The sequence below is a fragment of the Trichomycterus rosablanca genome, chromosome 1, assembly GCF_030014385.1.
Source record: "Trichomycterus rosablanca isolate fTriRos1 chromosome 1, fTriRos1.hap1, whole genome shotgun sequence".
Lineage (NCBI taxonomy): Eukaryota > Metazoa > Chordata > Actinopteri > Siluriformes > Trichomycteridae > Trichomycterus > Trichomycterus rosablanca.
Genome location: NC_085988.1, coordinates 52,469,042 through 52,493,360, shown reverse-complemented (window position 1 = coordinate 52,493,360; position 24,319 = coordinate 52,469,042). Strand labels below are relative to the sequence as shown.

General features: G+C 38.6%; 1 protein-coding gene across 1 annotated transcript; it reads right to left on the bottom strand.

Moving 5' to 3' along the window:
- Positions 1-560: 560 nt before the first annotated feature.
- ndufa5 (NADH:ubiquinone oxidoreductase subunit A5) lies at positions 561-20,468 on the bottom strand. Its single transcript, XM_063004076.1, has 5 exons — positions 20,376-20,468; positions 2,254-2,298; positions 1,961-2,077; positions 1,507-1,572; positions 561-1,097 (listed from the first exon to the last, which is right to left on the bottom strand). The coding sequence occupies exons 1-5, from the start codon at positions 20,394-20,396 to the stop codon at positions 996-998; spliced, it is 351 nt and encodes a 116-aa protein (XP_062860146.1). The 5' UTR covers positions 20,397-20,468; the 3' UTR covers positions 561-995.
- Positions 20,469-24,319: the final 3,851 nt, after the last annotated feature.

Genomic DNA, 24,319 nt, shown 5'->3' with positions numbered 1-24,319 from the left:
TAACAGTAGCTTAGATAACTACTTATTAATCATTCAGTGACTGTTAAAAGAAATGTTTTGTACTGTTAGGAAGTACCCTAAGTAGGGCATAGGCGATATTTGAGATGGGCCCACAATCTCTTCTTAAACGGCGTTACTAACGAAGCTCTTTGGCTATGCTGTAGTTCCTCACTACCAAACAGGTTGTCCAGTTTCCTGCACTTTTCTGCATCTGTTTGCAGCTTTTTCTGCACCTCCTTTACGCTTTTTCGACCCTTTCTCCATCTCGCACTCATTTACTATGTATTTTTTTGAACTAGTGGTTGTGATTACGGTTTATCCTGGGGGAGGGACATTTCTGTGATTGGCCAATGGATATGCAGCGAGAATACTGTGGCGGGCCAATGCACACTTCAGGATTATTATTCAGGAATATTTAAAACAGAATTTATTTTTCACTCCCTCAGCGGCCCACATACAGAACGGCCCACCGGGAAAACTCCCGACCCCTCCCGATGGCCAGTCCATCCCTGGGCGGAGCTATATGGTTCTTGGTGCTTATTTGTAGGGCATGAGACAAGTAATAAGAAAAAATGTTTTAATGTTATACAAGGTAGAAAATATGGACCTCGAAGTTTGACGCTACCGTATAGTGCCACCATCATGCCAACCGGGCTAAACTCAAGTGACTGAGAAGCGGGAGGGACAAGTACGGTTTTATCAGAGAAAAAGAATAAAAAATCTTAACAAAATCAATATGGTTCCAGCCCCTTTGGTGATTGGGTCCCTAAAAACAAGAACAATATAATGATTATGCACTGTGCACATTCTTAAGCCACCTTAAAAAAACTGGTTAACAGTCAATTTTCAATAACAACTGTCAGACAATATCAAACAGTTACCAGTAGCATTCATATGTACAAGATTTATTAATCATTTCAAACATCAATAAAGGATCAACAAAAAGACCCTACAGCCATATATGATCCCAGTATGAATTTATCCTCAACCTAAGATCAGATAGGCCACTTCCACTGGTTTGCAGGAGCATCTTTGATTAACGGTTCCCACGGTTTCCATTCCGCCATCTTCCTAGACAAGATAAGCTCTAATTCAGCCTGTAAGAGATTATAAATATTTAGTGAGATTTTAATCAACGTACATTAATAATACTAGTTAAAGTGTTTCCAGATTTTAAACTACCAGAATTCAACAAATCTGATTTAAGAAATAAAGACCAGTAGGCAAGGAACTTACAAGATTATCAGTTATTTAAAGAGCTTGGATGCTGAAAGTGGCAAAGGAGCAAATATTTGTCACATGGATAATACAACTCTTGCATAGCTCTGTTCTTAACTATGTTCTTTTGCATAACTCTGTTCTTTTGATGAATAAAATCTTTTAAAAACCATTTTGTGTTTTTTTTTCCTTGGCAAATTTTCTTTTGGCAATTATAACAAAATAACTTCTGGCAATTGTAATCAAATCTTTGCTTTGCCCAAACACACCAAAAAGTTCTGTACTCACTTGTGCAATGACCTCCTCAATTTGACCACAGTTGATTTTCTTTTCAAGCTTCTCAACATCAGGTTCCTTTAGAGATCATATCATAAAAATCCACACACTACTGTCAATTACATGCCAGTAGACTTAAATAACAGTTGTGTGTAATGGACAGTGGTTAAAAGATACAACAACTATTCTACAGTGAATACTTACAAGTATTCTGTCCCCTTGACATACTGCACAATTTTTGTTTTGCATTTAATTTTAATTGTATATAATTTCCATGTTTACCAATCAATGTACAACTAATTACCCATTTGAATACCTTTTAAAATCCAGTGTATGTATTAAATTTAAGTTTAAAAGCTTTAAAGTTTTAATTATTTATTAATATTCTTGAAGTGTAGTAAAAACACAAATGCTGTTTTGTAATACCAACAGTCACACAAATACAATATATACATAGTTTTCTAACCATTTTTACAAGGTTGAATCGTTCAGTGACCAGCTGTTCAGTGTACATCCTGTAGGCAGCATCCTGGGGAATGGTCTGTAGTGAACCCAAAATCTTGGTGTACAAAATCCTAAGACGCTAGAGGCCATAAAAAGCATAGTTTAATAGTATGGATTTAATATTTAATTGCACCTGACATACACTTGCATCTCCTTGCTTACACCATGACAATGTTATTTCTTATGAATTAATTATTGCAGTTATAAGTACATAAATGTGTTTACACTAAACGTGGCCACAGTTTAGACATTTACCTCATGTGGATTTTGTGAAACAGCTAGTCCCACCAAGCCTGTGGTCTGAAAGAAATGAACAGTTAATTACATTTACTTTTTCGGCATTTAGTACACTTACACTTTCAGCATTTAGCAGACGCTTTTATCCAAAGTGACTTACAGTACTGTGACAGTAAGCAATTGAGGGTTAAGGGCCTTGCTTAAGGGCCCAACAGTGGCAACCTGGAAGTGGTGGGACTTGAACCAGCGACCTTTGGATTACTAGTCCAGTACCTTAACCACTAGGTCACAACTGCCCTAGACGCCTTTATCCAAAGCAACTGACATTACAGTTACAGTATACAGTCTGAGCAATTGAGGGTTAAGGGCCTTGCTCAAGGGCCCAACAGCAGCAACCTGGCAGTGGTGGGGCTTGAATGTAATTATGTACATACAGTATAAATAGTTAGCCAGTTACCTTTACAACAGATTACATACATACATTTAGATTTAGCTGCCAGCAGGACTGCACATTGTAATTATTGTATCCGTTTCTAAAATTAGATCATTAAACCATTTATAAAATTTTAAAATCAAACAGTTTATAAATCTTAAGATCAAATTCGAGCAGTCACCTTAAAAAAACACATGAATACTTTGTGGTCAGGTGCATCCTATTTGCTTTAATTATTCTAGGGGCATGTCTAGAACTGGAGTCCACCTATGAATTGTCTGAAGAAAGTTTAAAAAGAAACACATCAGGGTCTATAAGGTCCCACAATTTATACTAAACTGTCATGACCAAAACCATGTCATAAAGTCCAAGTAGAATTGTGGAAGGCATAGATCAGGGCAAGGATATAAAACATATCTAAGGCTTTGAGCATTTCCAGAAACACAGTGGCCACAAAAATCTTGGAATGGAAAAAGCTGGGCACAACCTTGAACCTTTCTTAGAGATGTCCGCCTGGCCAAATTGGGCAGAAGGGTCTTGGTCAGAGAGGAAAGAAAGAACCCAATTGTCACTCTAAAAAGCAACAAAAGTCCCGTGCAGAGATGGGAAGCTGCTGGATGAACATCCATCTTAGTAGCACTCCATAAATCAGGCCTTTATGGCAAAGTGGCAAAATGAAAGCTACCACTGAGTAAGAGATTTGACATTTAAAGTATGCTAGACTCACGTGAGACAGCTCTGCCAATATAATTGTATATAATTTAGGTGTCCAAAGCTTGTAGTGATGTATTCAATGAGACCTGCAGCTGTTATTGCTGCCAAGGGGGCTTCCACAAATTGTAAAAATATTTTTGTGAATAAAAGATTACAGCTTTTGATTATTATTTAATAATAAATCTAAAAACATGTTTTAACAAGGAAAGGTAACAATTCACTAATAACTAACAAAGAAGTCATTGCCCTGTTACTGCTGTCGGTCTCAATTACATTAATTTACTACAGTTGATGGCAATCTTTTACAAAAACAAGCAGTACAGATTAAGTGTACAGAGTTAGAGGTGCTGAACTATGACTCACCCTCACTGACAACGCATATGTGCAAGGTTTGCTTAAACAGATAACCTCTCTTGGAAAACATGCTGCCATTCTAACATGAAAAGGAAACTGTTATACATGTAGTTTAAACTATGAATTACAGGCCTCCCACACATTAAAATCTGTTTTTATCAGTATGAAGTCTGACTGCATATTAAACTTTGTACATGTGGCTCTGTGTGTTTACAAAAAGTTATTTTGTATCATGCCCCACACAAAAGTAGAACCCTGCTTGTCACTGTATATTAACTACAATAAAAAAAGAGCTTCAAGATACTGACTGTATCTCTACTATTTAATTAGCATGAGTTGGCCCTTGAAACTAGTTGTCTTAAAGTTGTTTAACTAGTTGTTCTAAATTACTAACGTGCACTATGTAATTTTGTGTTTTTATGTAATAAAGCAAAAATACTTGATATAAAATGTGTTTATTTTAATGGTTCACGATGAACTTGTTGGTTAAGGGTTTAAATTAGAGATGCATGAGTACCGATACTGGTATCGGGTATTTGCCCGATGTAATAAAGCAAAAATACTTGATATAAAATGTGTTTATTTTAATAGTTGCTCGGGAGCAACTCGGCGTTCGCTCGGCGATCAAAACTCGGCTCTTGATCGCCAAGTGTGAGCGCGCGTGTGCCAACCGTGAACTTGCGCCCACCTCCCCTCCCCTTCGTCAACCACCGCACAGAAGTCATTGAGAAAGCTTCTGACAAGCTAAAATAACGTTGTGCACATCATACATACGATGCAATTTTGCTGATTGAAAATATTACTTTAAAAAAATAACAGTCCGACCCCATCTGAGCCGATTCTATCAGCACATTATATAAGTTCGTGGTTCACTTTGGTAAATCATAAGCGGTTCTTGCTTTTTGATGTAGATGAGAGCAGAAAACATTACTTCACAGAGTCAAGCATAGACAAAAGTTCATCAATTATTAAGTTAATTAGTTCAGGATAATCTGCTCTGACTGAGAGAAAACGTTTAGCTCCACAGACAGAACGACTGAGTCGGCTCCCGCTCTGTGGTAATAAGCAGTATAATTAAGCCTGAGCATTATAAGGTAAGCAAGTCACACAGAATGTTCTGTAGTAGTTGGTGTTTATTTACAACCGCAACATTCATTATAACAGTAAAAACGGAGAGATGACTGAGAAAAGAAACTTACGCTGCGCTTAAAATGAATTGTCTCCTGAATCACTTACATCGATACTGTGAACAGAGCATCTCCTCTCTTAAAGACACATACACGTCCTATAACAGCGGTCATTGCTTTTGTCACCGGTTTATCTTCACTGATAGCTCTATTTTGAAGGGTTTTTTCAGACTGAACTGAATAACATTAAACGTGCTTGAGTGCGTCGTCAGTTAGACTAATGAAATATGTCTCCCGTGGGTGAAAAATGAATTGCTTTAGTTTTAGAAGTAAAAAAATCTCATAATGCCACGCCCCCCGGTCAGGCACTGGCGCCCCCCCAGACAAGTACTCCCCCAGGTTGAAAACCCCTGTTCTAACATGTCAGATATCTGATCCAATAGGTATTGGTATCGGTATCGGCAGGTACAAAAATACATGTACTTGTACTCGTACTCGGTTGAGAAAAGATTGTAGACCTGCACAAGGCTGGAATGAGCTACAAGACCATCAGCAAGAAGTTTGGTGAGAAAGAGACCACTGTTGGTGCGATCATTCGAAAATGGAAGAAATACAAGATCACAGTCAATCACCCTCACTCTGGAGCTCCATGCAAGATCTCACCTGGTAGGGTAAGAATGATTCTGAGAAAGGTGAGGTCAGCCCAGAATTACACGGGAGGAGCTTGTCAATGATCTCAAGGGAGCTGGGAGCACAGTCACCAAGAAAACCATTAGTAACACACTTCGCCGTAATGGATTGAGATCCTGCAGTGCCCGCAAAGTCCCTCTGCTCAAGAAGGCTCATGTACAGGCCCGTCTGAAGTTTGCCAATGAACACCTGAATGATTCAGAGAAAGCTTGGGAGAATGTGATATGGTCAGATGAGACCAAAATTGAGCTCTTTGGCATCAACTCCACTCGCCGTGTTTGGAGGCAGAGAAATGCCCAGTGGGGATGGAGTTCTTGGGGTCATATCCAGCATTTCTCTGCTCCCAGCTCCCTTGAGATCATTGACGAGCTCCTCCCGTGTAATTCTGGACTGACCTCACCTTTCTCAGAATCATTTTTACCCCACCAGATGAGATCTTGCATGGAGCTCCAGAGCGAGGGCGATTGACTGTGATCTTGTATTTCTTCCATTTTCGAATGATCGCACCAACAGTGGTCTCTTTCTCAACAAGCTTCTTGCTGATGGTCTTGTAGCCCATTCCAGCCTTGTGCAGGTCTACAATCTTGTCCCTGACGTCCGACAGCTCTTTGGTCTTGCCCATTGTGGTCGAGAGATTTGAACGGAAGAAACTGATTCTGTGACAGGAGCCTTTTATACAGGGACAGGACTAATTTGTGTGCCTTTTGTGCACATAACCGGTCTGTGGGGGTCAGAATTCTTGCTGGTTGGTAGGGGATCAAATACTTATTTCCCTTAATTAAATAAAAATTAATTTATAACTTTTATTTAATGTTTTTTTTCTGGATTTTTTGTTGATATTCTGTCTCTCTCTGTTAAAATAAACCTTCCATAAAAATTATAGACTGTTCAAGTCTTTGTAAGGGAGTAAACTTACAAAATCAGCAGGGGATCAAATACTGTTTTCCACCTCCGTGAAGCTGGCCCCCCATGTGGTCAGAAATGGAATATAAATATTATTATTCGTTTGTGCTGCGTTTGTGCTGGTTTGTGCCGTAGGAATCATCGTTTGTGCTGGCACCGTTTTAGAGAAATTAAGTATTATATTTCATTACCCGTGATATTATATTTCATTATAACGTTTGTGCTACGTTTGTGCTGGTTTGTGCTGCTAAAAGAAACATTTGTGCTCTTTTATTTCTCAAGTTATTACGCTATAAATATTACACCCGTGACGTCACCAGCCCCCCCATTAACGTCCAAATTGCACCAAAACCATCTCATTCGTTTGTGCTACGTTTGTGCTGGTTTGTGCTGCTAAAAGAAACATTTGTGCTCTTTTATTTCTCAAGTTATTACGCTATAAATATTACACCCGTGACGTCACCAGCCCCCCATTAACGTCCAAATTGCACCAAAACCATCTCATTCGTTTGTGCTACGTTTGTGCTGGTTTGTGCTGCTAAAAGAAACATTTGTGTTTTTTTAATTTTCAAGTTATAGGCTAAATTCTCTCTTTTTTTTTTATTAAGTGAGGACACTTAGCCCCTAACAATGTTAAAATTGCATCACAGAGTGAAATTTATTATAATCAAATTACCTTTAAAAACCTTTAACATTTTAAATGTTAAAATGTTATCCATAACATTATCCATACACATGTTACACAGCTAAATTGATTTGTGAATTCCAAATGTTAATGTTATTTCAAAGGTTTTAAATGCTTGTGGGCCGTCAACAAGTATATTCTACCTACAGACTCACCAAATAATCAAAATGTAACATAGCTTGAAAAAGTTTAGTCACAGCAAAATTCCATGGTTTGTGTTATAGCTCTGATGTCTTTGTTATTCTATTTATATAGGTCTTCAAACCAGAGTAAGAAGTAAAGGCTTTAACAAGACCACCCAGTAATGCAAGAGAGAAATCAGAAACAACTTCTTTTGGTACAGATGCTCCTCCTCTAAGCCATTCAGAGACCCAGTTTGATATGGCGTTAATGTCATGCCGCTCAGACAGCATTTGCACCACTGGGATGTGAATAGAAGTATCTCCATGTGAGGACAGAACTCCTTGATATGGAAATACATGTGCGGATGTGAGCCTTTTGACTACTGTACCTGTAGCATCAAAACTTACACTTGAGTCTTTACTAGTATTTTGTAGACTAGTAGTTGAGAGGGGGTCCAATAGTGGCATAAAAAATTTGTCAAGGCCGATGTCATGAATACTGCCCCTATGAGGCACACTGTATTTTATTAGATGAGGGGGAAAGGATGGGGTGTTTGTGTTCTACCTCCCTATCCCCTCTCTCTTGTTTGGCTTTTCTTAATGTACTCAGGCTTGGTAGGTGGGTAGCTCTGGGTTACCGAGTAGCATTATCTTGTAAGCCTCTGTGGCTCGCCACACATGTAGCAGTTTTTTACCCTGCCAGAGTTCTTCAGAGACCGGCAGTCTTTTCTCTCCAGATAGCATGTGCTTTGCCTTTCCAGTATGAAGACTGTCATCAATGTAATCAATTCTGCATTTTAGCACTGCTGGTGTGCTCACCTCTGGTAGACTCTCACTGGAAATGGACAATTTTGCAGTACAGTGGCCAGTGATGTCAATGCACTTAGATGCACTGTGTGGGTACACTTTTGCTCTCTTGAAACTAAGTATGCAGGCTAATCTGGTCATGTTCCAGATCTCTTCATTTGTCTTTCACTTGCCTTTTAATGTGTATGTACAGCATATGTTTGTTTTATATTTTTCACAGAACTGTCCAATCTTGTTTTAAATGTCATTAATATGATTAAAATTCTCAGAGGACTATTACAGGGTTTTATTAGAAGCAATAAATTACTTTAAAATGAGAATTATGTGTTTATGCACTATGAAAACTCTTTCCTGGAATGTCTCTTCCAACAGTTGCCTGAGGAGAGGACAAAAGAAAAGTATGCTCAGACCTTAGTCAAACGTGACTACCAACTTTTTGTTGCTAGGACAATGGTCTTTCAATAAAGCTTGCATAAAAATAATGTTTTATCATGCCATGCCTTGGGTTGTTGAAGCCCAATTTACTGGCCAGTGAGCATAATTGAAAGGTAGGTCTTTATAATAACGTGGTAATGTGGTGTATAGTGGAGCAGAATGACATTCTGCCAAGGTTTTGGTGCAGCGTGCTATCTAGTGAAAGGGAAAGTACAAACAAAATGAATTAGTGCAGTGTAATTAGACAAGGCAGTGCATCTTAATACAATAAATATGCAGGGCAGCATGATGGAAAGTATAAATGTGTAAAGTATGCAGATTTGTGAAGACCTAACAGAACTGACAGCAAGTTGCACAGGGAGATGGATAAACAAGTATAACCTTAATGACTAATATGACGTTATATGGTGAGGGTTATATATTTTTGTGTTTTGTAAGTGGATGCTGCAGTAGATTCTTGCAAACAATGTTAATGAGCCGAGGATGCTTTGGGGTTACTTCTTTACAGTGTCATTGCAGTGATACACATATGGGAATCCATTGCCCCAACCATGAAAACCATAAATTTCCCACAGTCTAGCGAACCATTTGCTGATCACCAGTAAACTGCATGTCAAATTAGACATGCATTGCATTCTTCATAAAATACTTGTATTCATACAACAAACAATCCAACTCTGCCTCAGTATTTTATTACTGATGTTGAGTCTACTTAGACACTTTTCTCTTCATAAAGTGACAATAAAGTACAAAATATTGAAAATAGTCATCTTACTGTTATTTTAGTCACATTTTTACCTGGAAAAGAAATTTTAGGGGTTTAAGTTTAAGTTGTGCTGTCTGAAAATGACTGCTTACAGTCAAACAGGTCCCCACCCTGTATCTCAGACTTTGGTCCTCATGGAAACATGGCTTAAAATAAAGATTCCCACCGTTAAGAAGTCACATAAGGACAATTGGTTTATTTATCAAAGGACTTTTGACATTAAAATTATTGATGCGACTAAATAAGAATGAATAGAGAGAATGCCATGTAAAACCTATACTTTTGTAGTGTATATTTCTGTAGTGTTAAGTGATTCACAGTTTACAAACGTCTGGTAAGTTATGTTCTGCCATAAGTTGTGTATATTGCAGGAATATCAATTAAAACATGAAAACCATTTAAAACTGCGTGTTTAGTTTCAAGAGGATATTGAAGAGGATACGCAGTATGGCTGAGTGCTTTGACATATCTGTGCAAAGTGGAATCCACATCCAATGACGTCACCCAGATGAGATGACGTCAAACAAAATGATGTCAAACAAATGAGATGGTTTTGATGCAATTTGAACATTTTATTGGGCTAAATGTCCTCAATTTATAAAAAAAAGTATTATTTAGCATATAACTTGAGAAATAAAAGAGCACAAATGTTTCTTTTAGCAGCACAAACCAGCACAAACGTAGCACAAACGAATGAGATGGTTTTGGTGCAATTTGGACGTTAATGGGGGGCTGGTGACGTCACAGGTGTAATATTTATAGCGTAATAACTTGAGAAATAAAAGAGCACAAATGTTTCTTTTAGCAGCACAAACCAGCACAAACGCAGCACAAACGAATGAGATGCTTTTGGTGCAATTTGGACGTTAATGGGGGGCTGGTGACGTCACGGGTGTAATATTTATAGCGTAATAACTTGAGAATTAAAACAGCACAAATGTTTCTTTTAGCAGCACAAACCAGCACAAACGTAGCACAAACGAATGAGATGGTTTTGGTGCAATTTGGGCTCTGATGGGGGGCTGGTGACGTCACGGGTAATAAAATATAATACTTAATTTCTCTAAAACGGTGCCAGCACAAACGATGATTCCTACGGCACAAACCAGCACAAACGCAGCACAAACGAATAATAATATTTATATTCCATTTCTGACCACATGGGGGGCCAGCTTCACGGAGGTCTTATTTCCCCCACTGTATGTGTATATATATATATATACAGTGTATCACAAAAGTGAGTACACCCCTCACATTTCTGCAGATATTTAAGTATATCTTTTCATGGGACAACACTGACAAAATGACACTTTGACACAATGAAAAGTAGTCTGTGTGCAGCTTATATAACAGTGTAAATTTATTCTTCCCTCAAAATAACTCAATATACAGCCATTAATGTCTAAACCACCGGCAACAAAAGTGAGTACACCACTAAGAGACTACACCCCTAAATGTCCAAATTGAGCACTGCTTGTCATTTTCCCTCCAAAATGTCATGTGATTTGTTAGTGTTACTAGGTCTCAGGTGTGCATAGGGAGCAGGTGTGTTCAATTTAGTAGTACAGCTCTCACACTCTCTCATACTGGTCACTGAAAGTTCCAACATGGCACCTCATGGCAAAGAACTCTCTGAGGATCTTAAAAGACGAATTGTTGCGCTACATGAAGATGGCCAAGGCTACAAGAAGATTGCCAACACCCTGAAACTGAGCTGCAGCACAGTGGCCAAGATCATCCAGCGTTTTAAAAGAGCAGGGTCCACTCAGAACAGACCTCGCGTTGGTCGTCCAAAGAAGCTGAGTGCACGTGCTCAGCGTCACATCCAACTGCTGTCTTTGAAAGATAGGCGCAGGAGTGCTGTCAGCATTGCTGCAGAGATTGAAAAGGTGGTCTGTCAGCCTGTCAGTGCTCAGACCATACGCCGCACACTACATAAAATTGGTCTGCATGGCCGTCACCCCAGAAGGAAGCCTCTTCTGAAGTCTCTACACAAGAAAGCCCGCAAACAGTTTGCTGAAGACATGTCAACAAAGGACATGGATTACTGGAACCATGTCCTATGGTCTGATGAGACCAAGATTAATTTGTTTGGTTCAGATGGTCTCAAGCATGTGTGGCGGCAATCAGGTGAGGAGTACAAAGATAAGTGTGTCATGCCTACAGTCAAGCATGGTGGTGGGAATGCCATGGTCTGGGGCTGCATGAGTGCAGCAGGTGTTGCGGAGTTACATTTCATTGAGGGACACATGAACTCCAATATGTACTGTGAAATACTGAGCAGAGCATGATCCCCTCCCTCCGGAAACTGGGTCGCAGGGCAGTGTTCCAGCATGATAATGACCCCAAACACACCTCTAAGACGACCACTGCTTTATTGAAGAGGCTGAGGGTAAAGGTGATGGACTGGCCAAGCATGTCTCCAGACCTAAACCCAATCGAACATCTTTGGGGCATCCTCAAGCGGAAGGTGGAGGAGTGCAAAGTCTCGAATATCCGCCAGCTCCGTGATGTCGTCATGGAGGAGTGGAAAAGCATTCCAGTGGCAACCTGTGAAGCTCTGGTAAACTCCATGCCCAGGAGAGTTAAGGCAGTTCTGGGAAATAATGGTGGCCACACAAAATATTGACACTTCAGGAACTTTCATTAAGGGGTGTACTCACTTTTGTTGCCGGTGGTTTAGACATTAATGGCTGTATATTGAGTTATTTTGAGGGAAGAATAAATTTACACTGTTATATAAGCTGCACACAGACTACTTTTCATTGTGTCAAAGTGTCATTTTGTCAGTGTTGTCCCATGAAAAGATATACTTAAATATCTGCAGAAATGTGAGGGGTGTACTCACTTTTGTGATACACTGTATATATATATATATATATATATATATATATATATATATATATACAGTCATGGCTGGATTACTGACCGGGCCAGTGGGGCCAGCGCCCAGGGGCCCTTGAGGTCAGGGGGGCCCTGGCCCAAAACATTTTGCGATGCCTATCAACATTTATGATACAATATATTTTTATTTCCGAGGGCCCTCCATTTTAAGGATCCTCTGACTATTAGGGACTTTGACCCCAGGGCCTCTTGGGGGCCCTAGCCATGCTTTTGGGGCCCCTAGCCATGCTTTTGGGCCCTAGCCATGCTTTTGGGCCCCTTATGAAAATGGATGAGGCGTTGTGGCACTGCTCTGACTTCGACTTCTGGCTATTAGGGGTCCTAGGAAAGAGGGGGGCATATTTTTAGAGGGCCCTGGTTATGAGAGCCCCTACCAGGGGGCCCTAGAGAAGAACAGGGCATACCATTAGAGGGCCCTTGATCACGAGGGCCCCTGCTATGGGGCCCTTGACTTCCATAGAAGTCGTTTACCATGGCTCCTTGACTTTCTAGGGACCTACAAATTGCCAGGCAAGCTACCATATTTCATAACAGACGTTTTGTTGCAAATATGCGATTCAGGCCCTTACTTAATGTTTCTGAATTTGTATTGTTTCAAAATTATTATGTTCAATTTCTCTTAAGCGCAGAGACACAAATTAATTTAGCAATTTTGCAATTATTTAAATTTAAGACAAGCAATTTCAAGCAGTTTGAATGCATACACACACTTAACTGAGCTATTTGATGTTCTTTTCATGCCTGACAATATGTCCAACAGTGAGCTCACTTTAAAGGCTAACTCACTCGCTGCAGCATATCCTTCAGATCTGAACATGAGCCTGGCAGATGAATTGATACAATACAAATCATTCATAACAGAAAAAGAAAAATGTCCTAGTAAAATGCTCAAAACCATGATAAATTTGAATTTACAGTCAACCTTTCCAAATGTCTACATAGCACTTAGACTTTTTTTGACTGTGCCTATCACAAATTGTGAAGGGGAGCGTTCATTCTCCAAACTGGCTCGTATTAAGAATGAACTCAGGATTAGGATGCGCCAAAACCGCCTGAACTCACTGTCACTTCTGGCCATTGAATCAGATTTGGTCAGACAGCTTAATTTTGATGAATTAGTGGATGACTTTGCAAGAAAGAAGAGTAGAAAGAAACTTATATCAAATAGATTCTTGTATTAGGGTTAGTTATTGACAGGTTGTTTAATGTATTAATTTATTTATGTTTTTGGAGAGGGGGGGGGGGGGGGGGGGGGGGCGCGGGGTAGGGGGGGGGGGGGGGGGCGATTGTTGTCCTGGGCAACTCTTTGCCCAGGGGCCCAGACTATCCTTAATCCGTCCTTGTATACAGTATATACAGTGTATCACAAAAGTGAGTACACCCCTCACATTTCTGCAAATATTTCATTATATCTTTTCATGGGACAACACTATAGACATGAAACTTGGATATAACTTAGAGTAGTCAGTGTACAACTTGTATAGCAGTGTAGATTTACTGTCTTCTGAAAATAACTCAACACACAGCCATTAATGTCTAAATAGCTGGCAACATAAGTGAGTACACCCCACAGTGAACATGTCTAAATTGTGCCCAAATGTGTCGTTGTCCCTCCCTGGTGTCATGTGTCAAAGTCCCAGGTGTAAATGGGGAGCAGGGCTGTTAAATTTGGTGTTTTGGGTACAATTCTCTCATACTGGCCACTGGATATTCAACATGGCACCTCATGGCAAAGAACTCTCTGAGGATGTGAGAAATAGAATTGTTGCTCTTCACAAAGATGGCCTGGGCTATAAGAAGATTGCTAACACCCTGAAACTGAGCTACAGCATGGTGGCCAAGGTCATACAGCGGTTTTCCAGGACAGGTTCCACTCGGAACAGGCTTCGCCAGGGTCGACCAAAGAAGTCGAGTCCACGTGTTCGGCGTCATATCCAGAGGTTGGCTTTAAAAAATAGACACATGAGTGCTGCCAGCATTGCTGCAGAGGTTGAAGATGTGGGAGGTCAGCCTGTCAGTGCTCAGACCATATGCCGCACACTGCATCAACTCGGTCTGCATGGTCGTCATCCCAGAAGGAAGCTGACGCACAAGAAAGCCAGCAAACAGTTTGCTGAAGACAAGCAGTCCAAGAACATGGATTACTGGAATGCCCTGTGGTCTGACGAGACCAAGATAAACTTGATTGGCTCAGATGGTGTCCAGCATGTGTGGCGGCGCCCTGGTGAGAAGTACCAAGACAACTGTATCTTGCCTACAGTCAAGCATGGTGGTGGTAGCATCATGGTCTTGGGCTGCATGAGTGTTGCTGGCACTGGGGAGCTGCAGTTCATTGAGGGAAACATGAATTTCAACATGTACTGTGACATTCTGAAACAGAGCATGATCCCCTCCCTTCGAAAACTGGGCCTCATGGCAGTTTTCCAACAGGATAACGACCCCAAACACAACCTCCAAGATGACAACTGCCTTGCTGAGGAAGCTGAAGGTAAAGGTGATGGACTAAACCCAATTGAGCACTTGTGGCGCATCCTCAAGTGGAAGGTGGAGGAGTTCAAGGTGTCTAACATCCACCAGCTCCGTGATGTCATCATGGAGGAGTGGAAGAGGATTCCAGTAGCAACCTGTGCAGCTCTGGTCAATTCCATGCCCAGGAGGGTTAAGGCAGTGCTGGATAATAATGGTGGTCACACAAAATATTGACACTTTGGGCACAATTTGGACATGTTCACTGTGGGGTGTACTCACTTATGTTGCCAGCCATTTAGACATTAATGGCTGTGTGTCGAGTTATTTTCAGAAGACAGTAAATCTACACTGCTATACAAGTTGTACACTGACTACTCTAAGTTATATCCAAGTTTCATGTCTATAGTGTTGTCCCATGAAAAGATATAATGAAATATTTACAGAAATGTGAGGGATGTACTCACTTTTGTGATACACTGTATATATATATATATATATATATATATATACACACAGTGTATCACAAAAGTGAGTACACCCCTCACATTTCTGCAAATATTTTATTATATCTTTTCATGGGACAACACTATAGAACTAAAACTTGGATATAACTTAGAGTAGTCAGTGTACAGCTTGTATAGCAGTGTAGATTTACTGGCAACATAAGTGAGTACACCCCACAGTGAACATGTCCAAATTGTGCCCGAAGTGTCAATATTTTGTGTGACCACCATTATTATCCAGCACTGCCTTAACCCTCCTGGGCATGGAATTCACCAGAGCTGCACAGGTTGCTACTGGAATCCTCTTCCACTCCTCCATGATGACATCACGGAGCTGGTGGATGTTAGACACCTTGAACTCCTCCACCTTCCACTTGAGGATGCGCCACAGGTGCTCAATTGAGTTTAGTCCATCACCTTTACCTTCAGCTTCCTCAGCAAGGCAGTTGTCATTTTGGAGGTTGTGTTTGGGGTCGTTATCCTGTTGGAAAACTGCCATGAGGCCCAGTTTTCGAAGGGAGGGGATCATGCTCTGTTTCAGAATGTCACAGTACATGTTGGAATTCATGTTTCCCTCAATGAACCGCAGCTCCCCAGTGCCAGCAACACTCATGCAGCCCAAGACCATGATGCTACCACCACAATGCTTGACTGTAGGCAAGATACAGTTGTCTTGGTACTTCTCACCAGGGCGCCGCCACACATGCTGGACACCATCTGAGCCAAACAAGTTTATCTTGGTCTCGTCAGACCACAGGGCATTCCAGTAATCCATGTTCTTGGACTGCTTGTCTTCAGCAAACTGTTTGCGGGCTTTCTTGTGCGTCAGCTTCCTTCTGGGATGACGACCATGCAGACCGAGTTGATGCAGTGTGCGGCGTATGGTCTGAGCACTGACAGGCTGACCTCCCACGTCTTCAACCTCTGCAGCAATGCTGGCAGCACTCATGTGTCTATTTTTTAAAGCCAACCTCTGGATATGACGCCGAACACGTGGACTCAACTTCTTTGGTCGACCCTGGCGAAGCCTGTTCCGAGTGGAACCTGTCCTGGAAAACCGCTGTATGACCTTGGCCACCATGCTGTAGCTCAGTTTCAGGGTGTTAGCAATCTTCTTATAGCCCAGGCCATCTTTGTGGAGAGCAACAATTCTATTTCTCACATCCTCAGAGAGTTCTTTGCCATGAGGTGCCATGTTGAATATCCAGTGGCCAGTATGAGAGAATTGTACCCAAAACACCAAATTTAACAGCCCTGCTCCCCATTTACACCTGGGACCTTGACACATGACACCAGGGAGGGACAACGACACATTTGGGCACAATTTGGACATGTTCACTGTGGGGTGTACTTACTTATGTTGCCAGCTATTTAGACATTAATGGCTGTGTGTTGAGTTATTTTCAGAAGACAGTAAATCTACACTGCTATACAAGCTGTACACTGACTACTCTAAGTTATATCCAAGTTTCATGTCTATAGTGTTGTCCCATGAAAAGATATAATGAAATATTTGCAGAAATGTGAGGGGTGTACTCACTTTTGTGATACACTGTATATATATATATATATATATATATATATATATATATATATATATATATATATATATATATATAGAGAGAGAGAGAGAGAGAGAGAGAGAGAGAGAGAGAGAGAGAGAGAGAGAGAGAGAGAGAGAGAGAGACGCTCGGAGTCAACTTGCTGGTGACGTCACGTGTTTCACGAATTTCGTTTGCAAAAAACTATGCTAACATACCATAGCATAGTTATTACAACAGCTGAAGGCTTCAGTAGGCAGCAAATCATATAATAGTAATATAATATAATATAAAATACACCGATCAACCATAACATTAATCACCTCCTTGTTTCTACACTCACTGTCTATTTTATCAGCTCCACTAACCATATAGGAGCACTTTGTAGTTCTGCAATTACTGGCTGTAGTCCATCTGTTTCTCTGCATGCTTTGTTAGCTCCCTTTCATGCTGTTCTTCAATGGTCAGGACTCTCCCAGGACCACTACAGAGTAGGTATTATTTGGGTGGTGGATCATTCTCAGCACTGCAGTGACATTGACATGGTGGTGGTGTGTTAGTGTGTGTTGTGCTGGTATGAGTGGATCAGACACAGCAGCACTGCTGGAGTTTTTAAACACCTCACTGTCACAGCTGGACTGAGAATAGTCCACCAACCAAAAATATATCCAGCCAACAGCGCCCCGTGGGCAGCGTCCTGTGACCACTGATGAAGATCTCAAAGATGACCAACTCAAACAGCAGCAATAGATGAGCGACCGTCTCTGACTTTACATCTACAAGGTGGACCAACTAGGCTAGTTGACAGTGAGTGGACATGGTATTTAAAAACTCCAGCAGTGGTAATGGAGTTCATATATAAAAGTGTGCATTGATTTGGCTTGGATTATACATTTCAGAGAATGAAAATGATTTACAGTTAACAATGTGTACCTTTTTACCTATTTTACCATGTATGCATAATTTTCATGTTTCTCAGATTTGTGATGTAGAGGGTGAATTGTATTTTCAATTAGTATGTTACCATATGATAAAAACTAAAAACTTACCAAAAACAAAAACGAGTAATTTGTATCAAAGAGATTTGACAATCAGTAAACGGTTGCTGCTTTTAAATCCGTTACTGGGGGTTCTTGAAAGGTATGAATACAGTCTTACAACTAAAGACTTCCCATTTTATTAATATTGTTACGTAATTAAATTGTTTTATTGCTTATGATATAACTTGTGTAAAATGAAATGATTAATTCATGGATTGCTATTGCGCTCAAAGCATTGTACCAAATACCCAGCTAACACAGAACGTTCCCGTAACGTTAGATTTTGGTTCCCCTATGGTTATTTTTAGGGAACCATCCCATAACGTTATGGTAACGTTCTATTTTCGTTTTTAAAAAAATCAGCGCCGTTCCCGGAACGTTCCGGGAACTATGAAACCTAACGTCCTCTCATGTTTATGAAAACTAACGGAGAACGTTATCTAAAAGTTGCCTTAAGGTTTTCTTTCTTATGTGTTTAAAGTAACGTTCCAGTAACGTACCAGTAACGTTCCCGGAAGGTTTTCTTATGATCTTTAAAGTTTTTTTAGTAGGAACTTACCAAAAAAGCAGCCTTTTGCTTGAGACGGTCCATGTAGATCAACCTTTACTTACAAGTACCAGCTATAAAACTATGAAACCTAACGTTCTCTCATGGTTTTATGAGAACTAACAGAGAACGTTAGTTAAAGCTTGTATAAGGTTTTATTTCTTATGTGTATAAAGTATCGTTCCAGTAATGTTCCCGGAAGGTTTTCTCATGATCCAGTGAGAGAAATTAGCTCTACACTGCAAAAAATTATTTTTTGACTTAGTAAATAGAGTGAAGATTTTTAAAGTACTTTATACAAGAATATTCTAGTACAGTCCTGCTACTTAAGAATGTCATATATAATTTAGTGTGTTACTTTGTGTTTCTTTGTAATTATTTGTTATCAAATACATTAGTAAATTTTATTCTAAATACCAAGTAAAATTAACTATGTTTTTTATTTCTTGGATTGAAGCAAAGCAACACAAAAAACTTCTAGTAAATATTACTTTATGTTCCACGCATGCGCATTGCCTGGCAAGTTCGGACATGTTTCACACACGGAGTGCAAAACGAGCTGCTGAGACTTTTGAATCTTCTCAAGTCTTCTCACCACAAAGTTTTTCGGTTGTTGAGGACATACTTTGGCCAAAGGGGACTGTTTTATGGTAAGTTGTCATTTTTTAAGAAATTATATTACCGTGCCAGTTAATATTATAAATATTTAAAATTTGTTTAACTTTTAACACTATTGACTCCAAATTAGCATCCGTTAGCATGGCAGAAATAATGTTATGTAGTTTTATTAATCGGGATAACTTGTTCCGTTTAATGAACGTGGGCTTAAAACGTTGGTTCTAAAATATTTCTTTTGTCTAATGATTATGAAAGCCTGTTTTGCTACTTAAAAATAAATCTGTCTGAGGCTGTATAGTCCCGGGTCTTTCAAATACAAATGTGCATTATTAGGCAACCTGTGAGCAAACCTTGAGAAAGTAAAACTGAATTGTAATATGTAACATAACATTCTGAGGTCTACATAAACTTTATAATTACTAATTTATGTTATTTTTTTAATCTTTGTCTTAGGTGAAAGATGAGTACAGGAGGATAACTACAGTCATCCACCTGGAGCGAGTGTTTCTGACAAACTTTTACTTGCATCTATTTTTATTTTTTACTGCAAGTTTTCAGAAAAATGTTTGAAAGATTGATATCATTTATTTTGTCCTTACACTGTGACACTTTTATAGTTTGTTTTCCATTGACATTTTTTACTTTTGTGTAGCAAGTGAGACTTTAGAAAACATGCTGTTTGAAAGAAATTTTGTCCACTGAACTGTAAGTAAAAAATGCATTTCCATTAATTGAGCAAAACAAATAAAAAAGTTTGACAAAAAATGTTGTCTGTCTGTTATAGTGGTTTTTGTATATGGTAATCATTGATGTTGAATTGAATAATGTAAAATTATTTTGCATTTTATAATGTCGCATTTTAATAATATATAGCATTTTAATAATATATAATATAGCATTTTATAAGCCATGTTTTAATGTTTTTAGTGCTGCAATGTTTAAGTAAAATCTACTAAGATACAGCTATTAAAATATACTTGAAGCAGTGTGTAGCAAAGTAACTTTTACTGAAGAATTTCTAGTGAGGTTTTCTTGTCTAAAGTTTTCAATAATTTAAAGGTTAGTACAAGGTTCCCTTAAAGGTTTCAGTAATTTTAAGGTTACGGGAACGTTAGGGGAACGTTCCCACAACTATAATGCACAACCAAACGGGAACGTTCTATTTCCGTAAACAAAACTTTCCTGGGGAACCAAAGGGCAACCAAAATGATCCGTTCCCAGAACGTTCTGGGAACCAAAAACTAACGTTTTCAGAACGTTCTGGGAACCAGATATTGTTAGCTGGGTATATAAATGCCAAATATAAGCCCAAAGTAATTCCATATTTAAGCAAACTAGTGATGGTTTAATTTTGATTTTATACATATTTAATCAAAAACACTGTATTACTAACCTCTAGTGGACAAATAAACGGAGTCATACAAAGTACAAAAAAGAAAAAAAGAAAGTCATGTAAATTGTTTTATTGACCTTCACACGTACCTTTTTCATCAGACCAGCCATGTTTCCGCTTTCTTCTTCGTCGTCTTCTTTTTCTTCTTCTTCTTGGATAACTTAAGTTAATACAGTAGCAGCTAGGAAACCAACTATATAGTGCATTATCGCCACTAAGTGGGCTGGAATGAGAAGCGTCAATGCTGAGAGAACACATTTGAAGACCAATTTATATGCCTAAAACCGCGTATACAAGCGAACGTTTTAACGTACGTTTACGAATGTATGTTTTGTCTTTATACATACATCTATAAGATGAAATGTAATTAATAAATTAGGCAAAATAAGAAATTATCAACAATATTACAAGTAAGTAGAGGAGAGTGGGGACGGTTGCAACAAGAAGCAACTGCAACATGGCTTATTCTTCCAATCAGGAATGAGCTACCATGTAGCAACTCATAATGTATTAGCTACATGTACTTTAACAACTGAACATAATGTAACAACACAAATGTAATAAAAAGCTCATAATGTAATAAACTGCTGATAATGTAATAAAATCTTCATCCAATAATGTTATAAGATTTTTGTAGTAAGCTATTCCATGCTGCTTAATACACTCCCAGCTAACAATTTTTGGTTCCCAGAACGTTCTGGGAACGGATCATTTTGGTTGCCCTTTGGTTCCCCAGGAAAGTTTTCTTTACGGAAATAGAACGTTCCCGTTTGGTTGTGCATTATAGTTCTGGGAACGTTCCCCTAACGTTCCTGTAACCTTAAAATTATTGAAACCTTTAAGGGAACATTGATTGTACTAACCTTTAAATTATTGAAAACTTTAGACAAGAAAACCTCACTTTCTAGTTGTGCTAATGGAGAGTTCTGCTTGCTATATACTAATTTCTCTCACTGGATCATGAGAAAACCTTCCGGGAACGTTACTGGAACGATACTTTATACACATAAGAAATAAAACCTTATACAAGCTTTAACTAACGTTCTCTGTTAGTTCTCATAAAACCATGAGAGAACGTTAGGTTTCATAGTTTTATAGTTGGTACTTGTAAGTAAAGGTTGATCTACATGGACCGTCTCAAGCAAAAGGCTGATCATAAGAAAACCTTCCGGGAACGTTACTGGAACGTTACTTTAAACACATAAGAAAGAAAACCTTAAGGCAACTTTTAGATAACGTTCTCTGTTAGTTTTCATAAAAACATGAGAGAACGTTAGGTTTCATAGTTCCCGGAACGTTCCGGGAACAGCGCTCATTTTTTTTAACGAAAATAGAACGTTACCATAACGTCATGGGATGGTTCCCTAAAAATAACCATAGGGGAACCAAAATCTAACGTTACGGGAACGTTCTGTGTTAGCTGGGACTATAAATTGAGTTACAATAAAATTAAAAATAATGTAACAACTTCAACATATAATGTAATAAAACACTAAACTGACCATTCAAAGTCAACATAAACAAAATGTATATTTAGTAGTGTATTGTTTTAACCTTTTGTAAACTGAACAGGCTTAGATTAAATCTTTCAATAACATTATAAAACTGTGTATATTTCTCTTTCAGAACACTCAACGTTTTTCAACGTACTCAGAAATAAATGCATGTTTAAAGTAATTTAGAAAATATTAAAATTTTGTGCTTTCAAACACTATTCAAACACTGCTACATCCAGCGTTTTTTATAGCTTCATTATACTGATGCAACAGTCCTTTTTCTTGTTTAGTCCAGACGGTCAGCCAATAAATCTCGTATATACTGTATATGCACGGAAGGTAAAGCGATAACAGCTCTCTGAATAGGTGAGTTCCTAGCATAGACATGTCCATAGTGAGACTAAAATAGATAATTAAGTAGAGTATGTTTATAGGTATGGTATGGTATATCCTCAACTTTAATTTATTTAACCCCCAGGGTTACATTAATTAACATTAATCCTTAGAGTTCCACCATGTTGACATTACAACACTATGTTACACAGTCCCCCTCACTGTATGGCACCATAATGTTTGAGACATAGCAATAATAGGAACATTAAAGCAGTCAAGTTTAGTACTTTGTTACAAATATCTTGCTTGCAATGACTGTTTAAAGTCTGCAATTCATAATGATCACTAGGTGCTGAGTATCTTCTGTGGTGATGCTTTGCCAAGCGTCTAATGCAGCCATCTTCAGCGCTTGTTTCAGGGCCTCATTTTCTTTTTCTTTTTTTCTTTACTATTTGGAGCACATGCTTGATTGAATTTAAATTGGGTGACTGGTAAGACTGGAATGAAAAAAAACACCTGTGTTGCCTTAGCAGTATATTTGGGATCATCGTCTTGCTGTAGGATGAAATGCCACCCAATGAGTTTGGAGGCATTTACTATAACTTGAATAGATAAGATGTTTCTGTACACCTCAGATTTTATTTAGTGGTTTGCATCTTTCGCATTGTAGCCCTTTGTATTTCTATTTTAAGAGTCTTCTGTTGGTAGATATTCCACACAGTTAATTTTGGTAATCCCAAGTTAAGTTTACTGAAAGTATTGTTACTTGATGCCTTACTCCAGAATATTTTGTTGATATCAGGGAAATGTATCTGCCACAAAATTAGATTTTTTTCAATAATTTGGAAATTGACATGCATTTAGTTCTGAGTTTGTTAAAAAAAACTGTGGCTAACATACTTTTACATTGATTAAACCTGTAAGTACAGGTAGAGAAATATGGGGAAATGTCTAGAGTGTTCTGAAAGAGAAATGTTTATCTACACAGTTTTATAATGTTCATGTTATTGAATGAATTTATCTAAGCCTGTCATCAGTTTACAAAAGGTTAAAAGAATACACCACTAAGTAGACCTCTTGTTTATATTGACTTTGAATGGTCAGTTTAGTGTTTTATTAAATTATATGTTAAAGTTATTACATTATTTTTCCATTTTATTGTAACTCAGTTTATAGTGTAATAAACAGCACATAATGTAATAGCTTCCCAGCTAACACAGAACGTTCCCGTAACGTTAGATTTTGGTTCCCCTATGGTTATTTTTAGGGAACCATCCCATAACGTTATGGTAACGTTCTATTTTTGTTTTAAAAAATCAGCGCTGTTCCCGGAACGTTCCGGGAACTATGAAACCTAACGTTCTCTCATGGTTTTATGAAAACTAACAGAGAACGTTATCTAAAAGTTGCCTTAAGGTTTTCTTTCTTATGTGTTTAAAGTAACGTTCCAGTAACGTTCCCGGAAAGTTTTCTTATGATCAGCCTTTTGCTTGAGACGGTCCATGTAGATCAACCTTTACTTACAAGTACCAACTATAAAACTATGAAACTTAACGTTCTCTCATGGTTTTATGAGAACTAACAGAGAACGTTAGTTAAAGCTTGTATAAGGTTTTATTTCTTATGTGTATAAAGTATCGTTCCAGTAACGTTCCCGGAAGGTTTTCTCATGATCCAGTGAGAGAAATTAGTATATAGCAAGCAGAACTCTCCATTAGCACAACTAGAAAGTGAGGTTTTCTTGTCTAAAGTTTTCAATAATTTAAAGGTTAGTACAAGGTTCCCTTAAAGGTTTCAATAATTTAAAGGTTAGTACAAGGTTCCCTTAAAGGTTTCAATAATTTTAAGGTTACAGGAACGTTAGGGGAACGTTCCCAGAACTATAATGCACAACCAAACGGGAACGTTCTATTTCCGTAAAGAAAACTTTCCTGGGGAACCAAAGGGCAACCAAAATGATCCGTTCCCAGAACGTTCTGGGAACCAAAAACTAACGTTCCCAGAACGTTCTGGGAACCAAAAATTGTTAGCTGGGTTACTACATTTTGTGCAAAAATTTTATTACATTATTGGATAAAGATTTTATTACATTATCAGCAATTTATTACACTACAGCTTTTATTACATTTGTGTTATAACATTATGTTCAGTTATTACATTGCATGTAGCTATTACATTATAAGTTGCTACATTAGTTTAAAGAA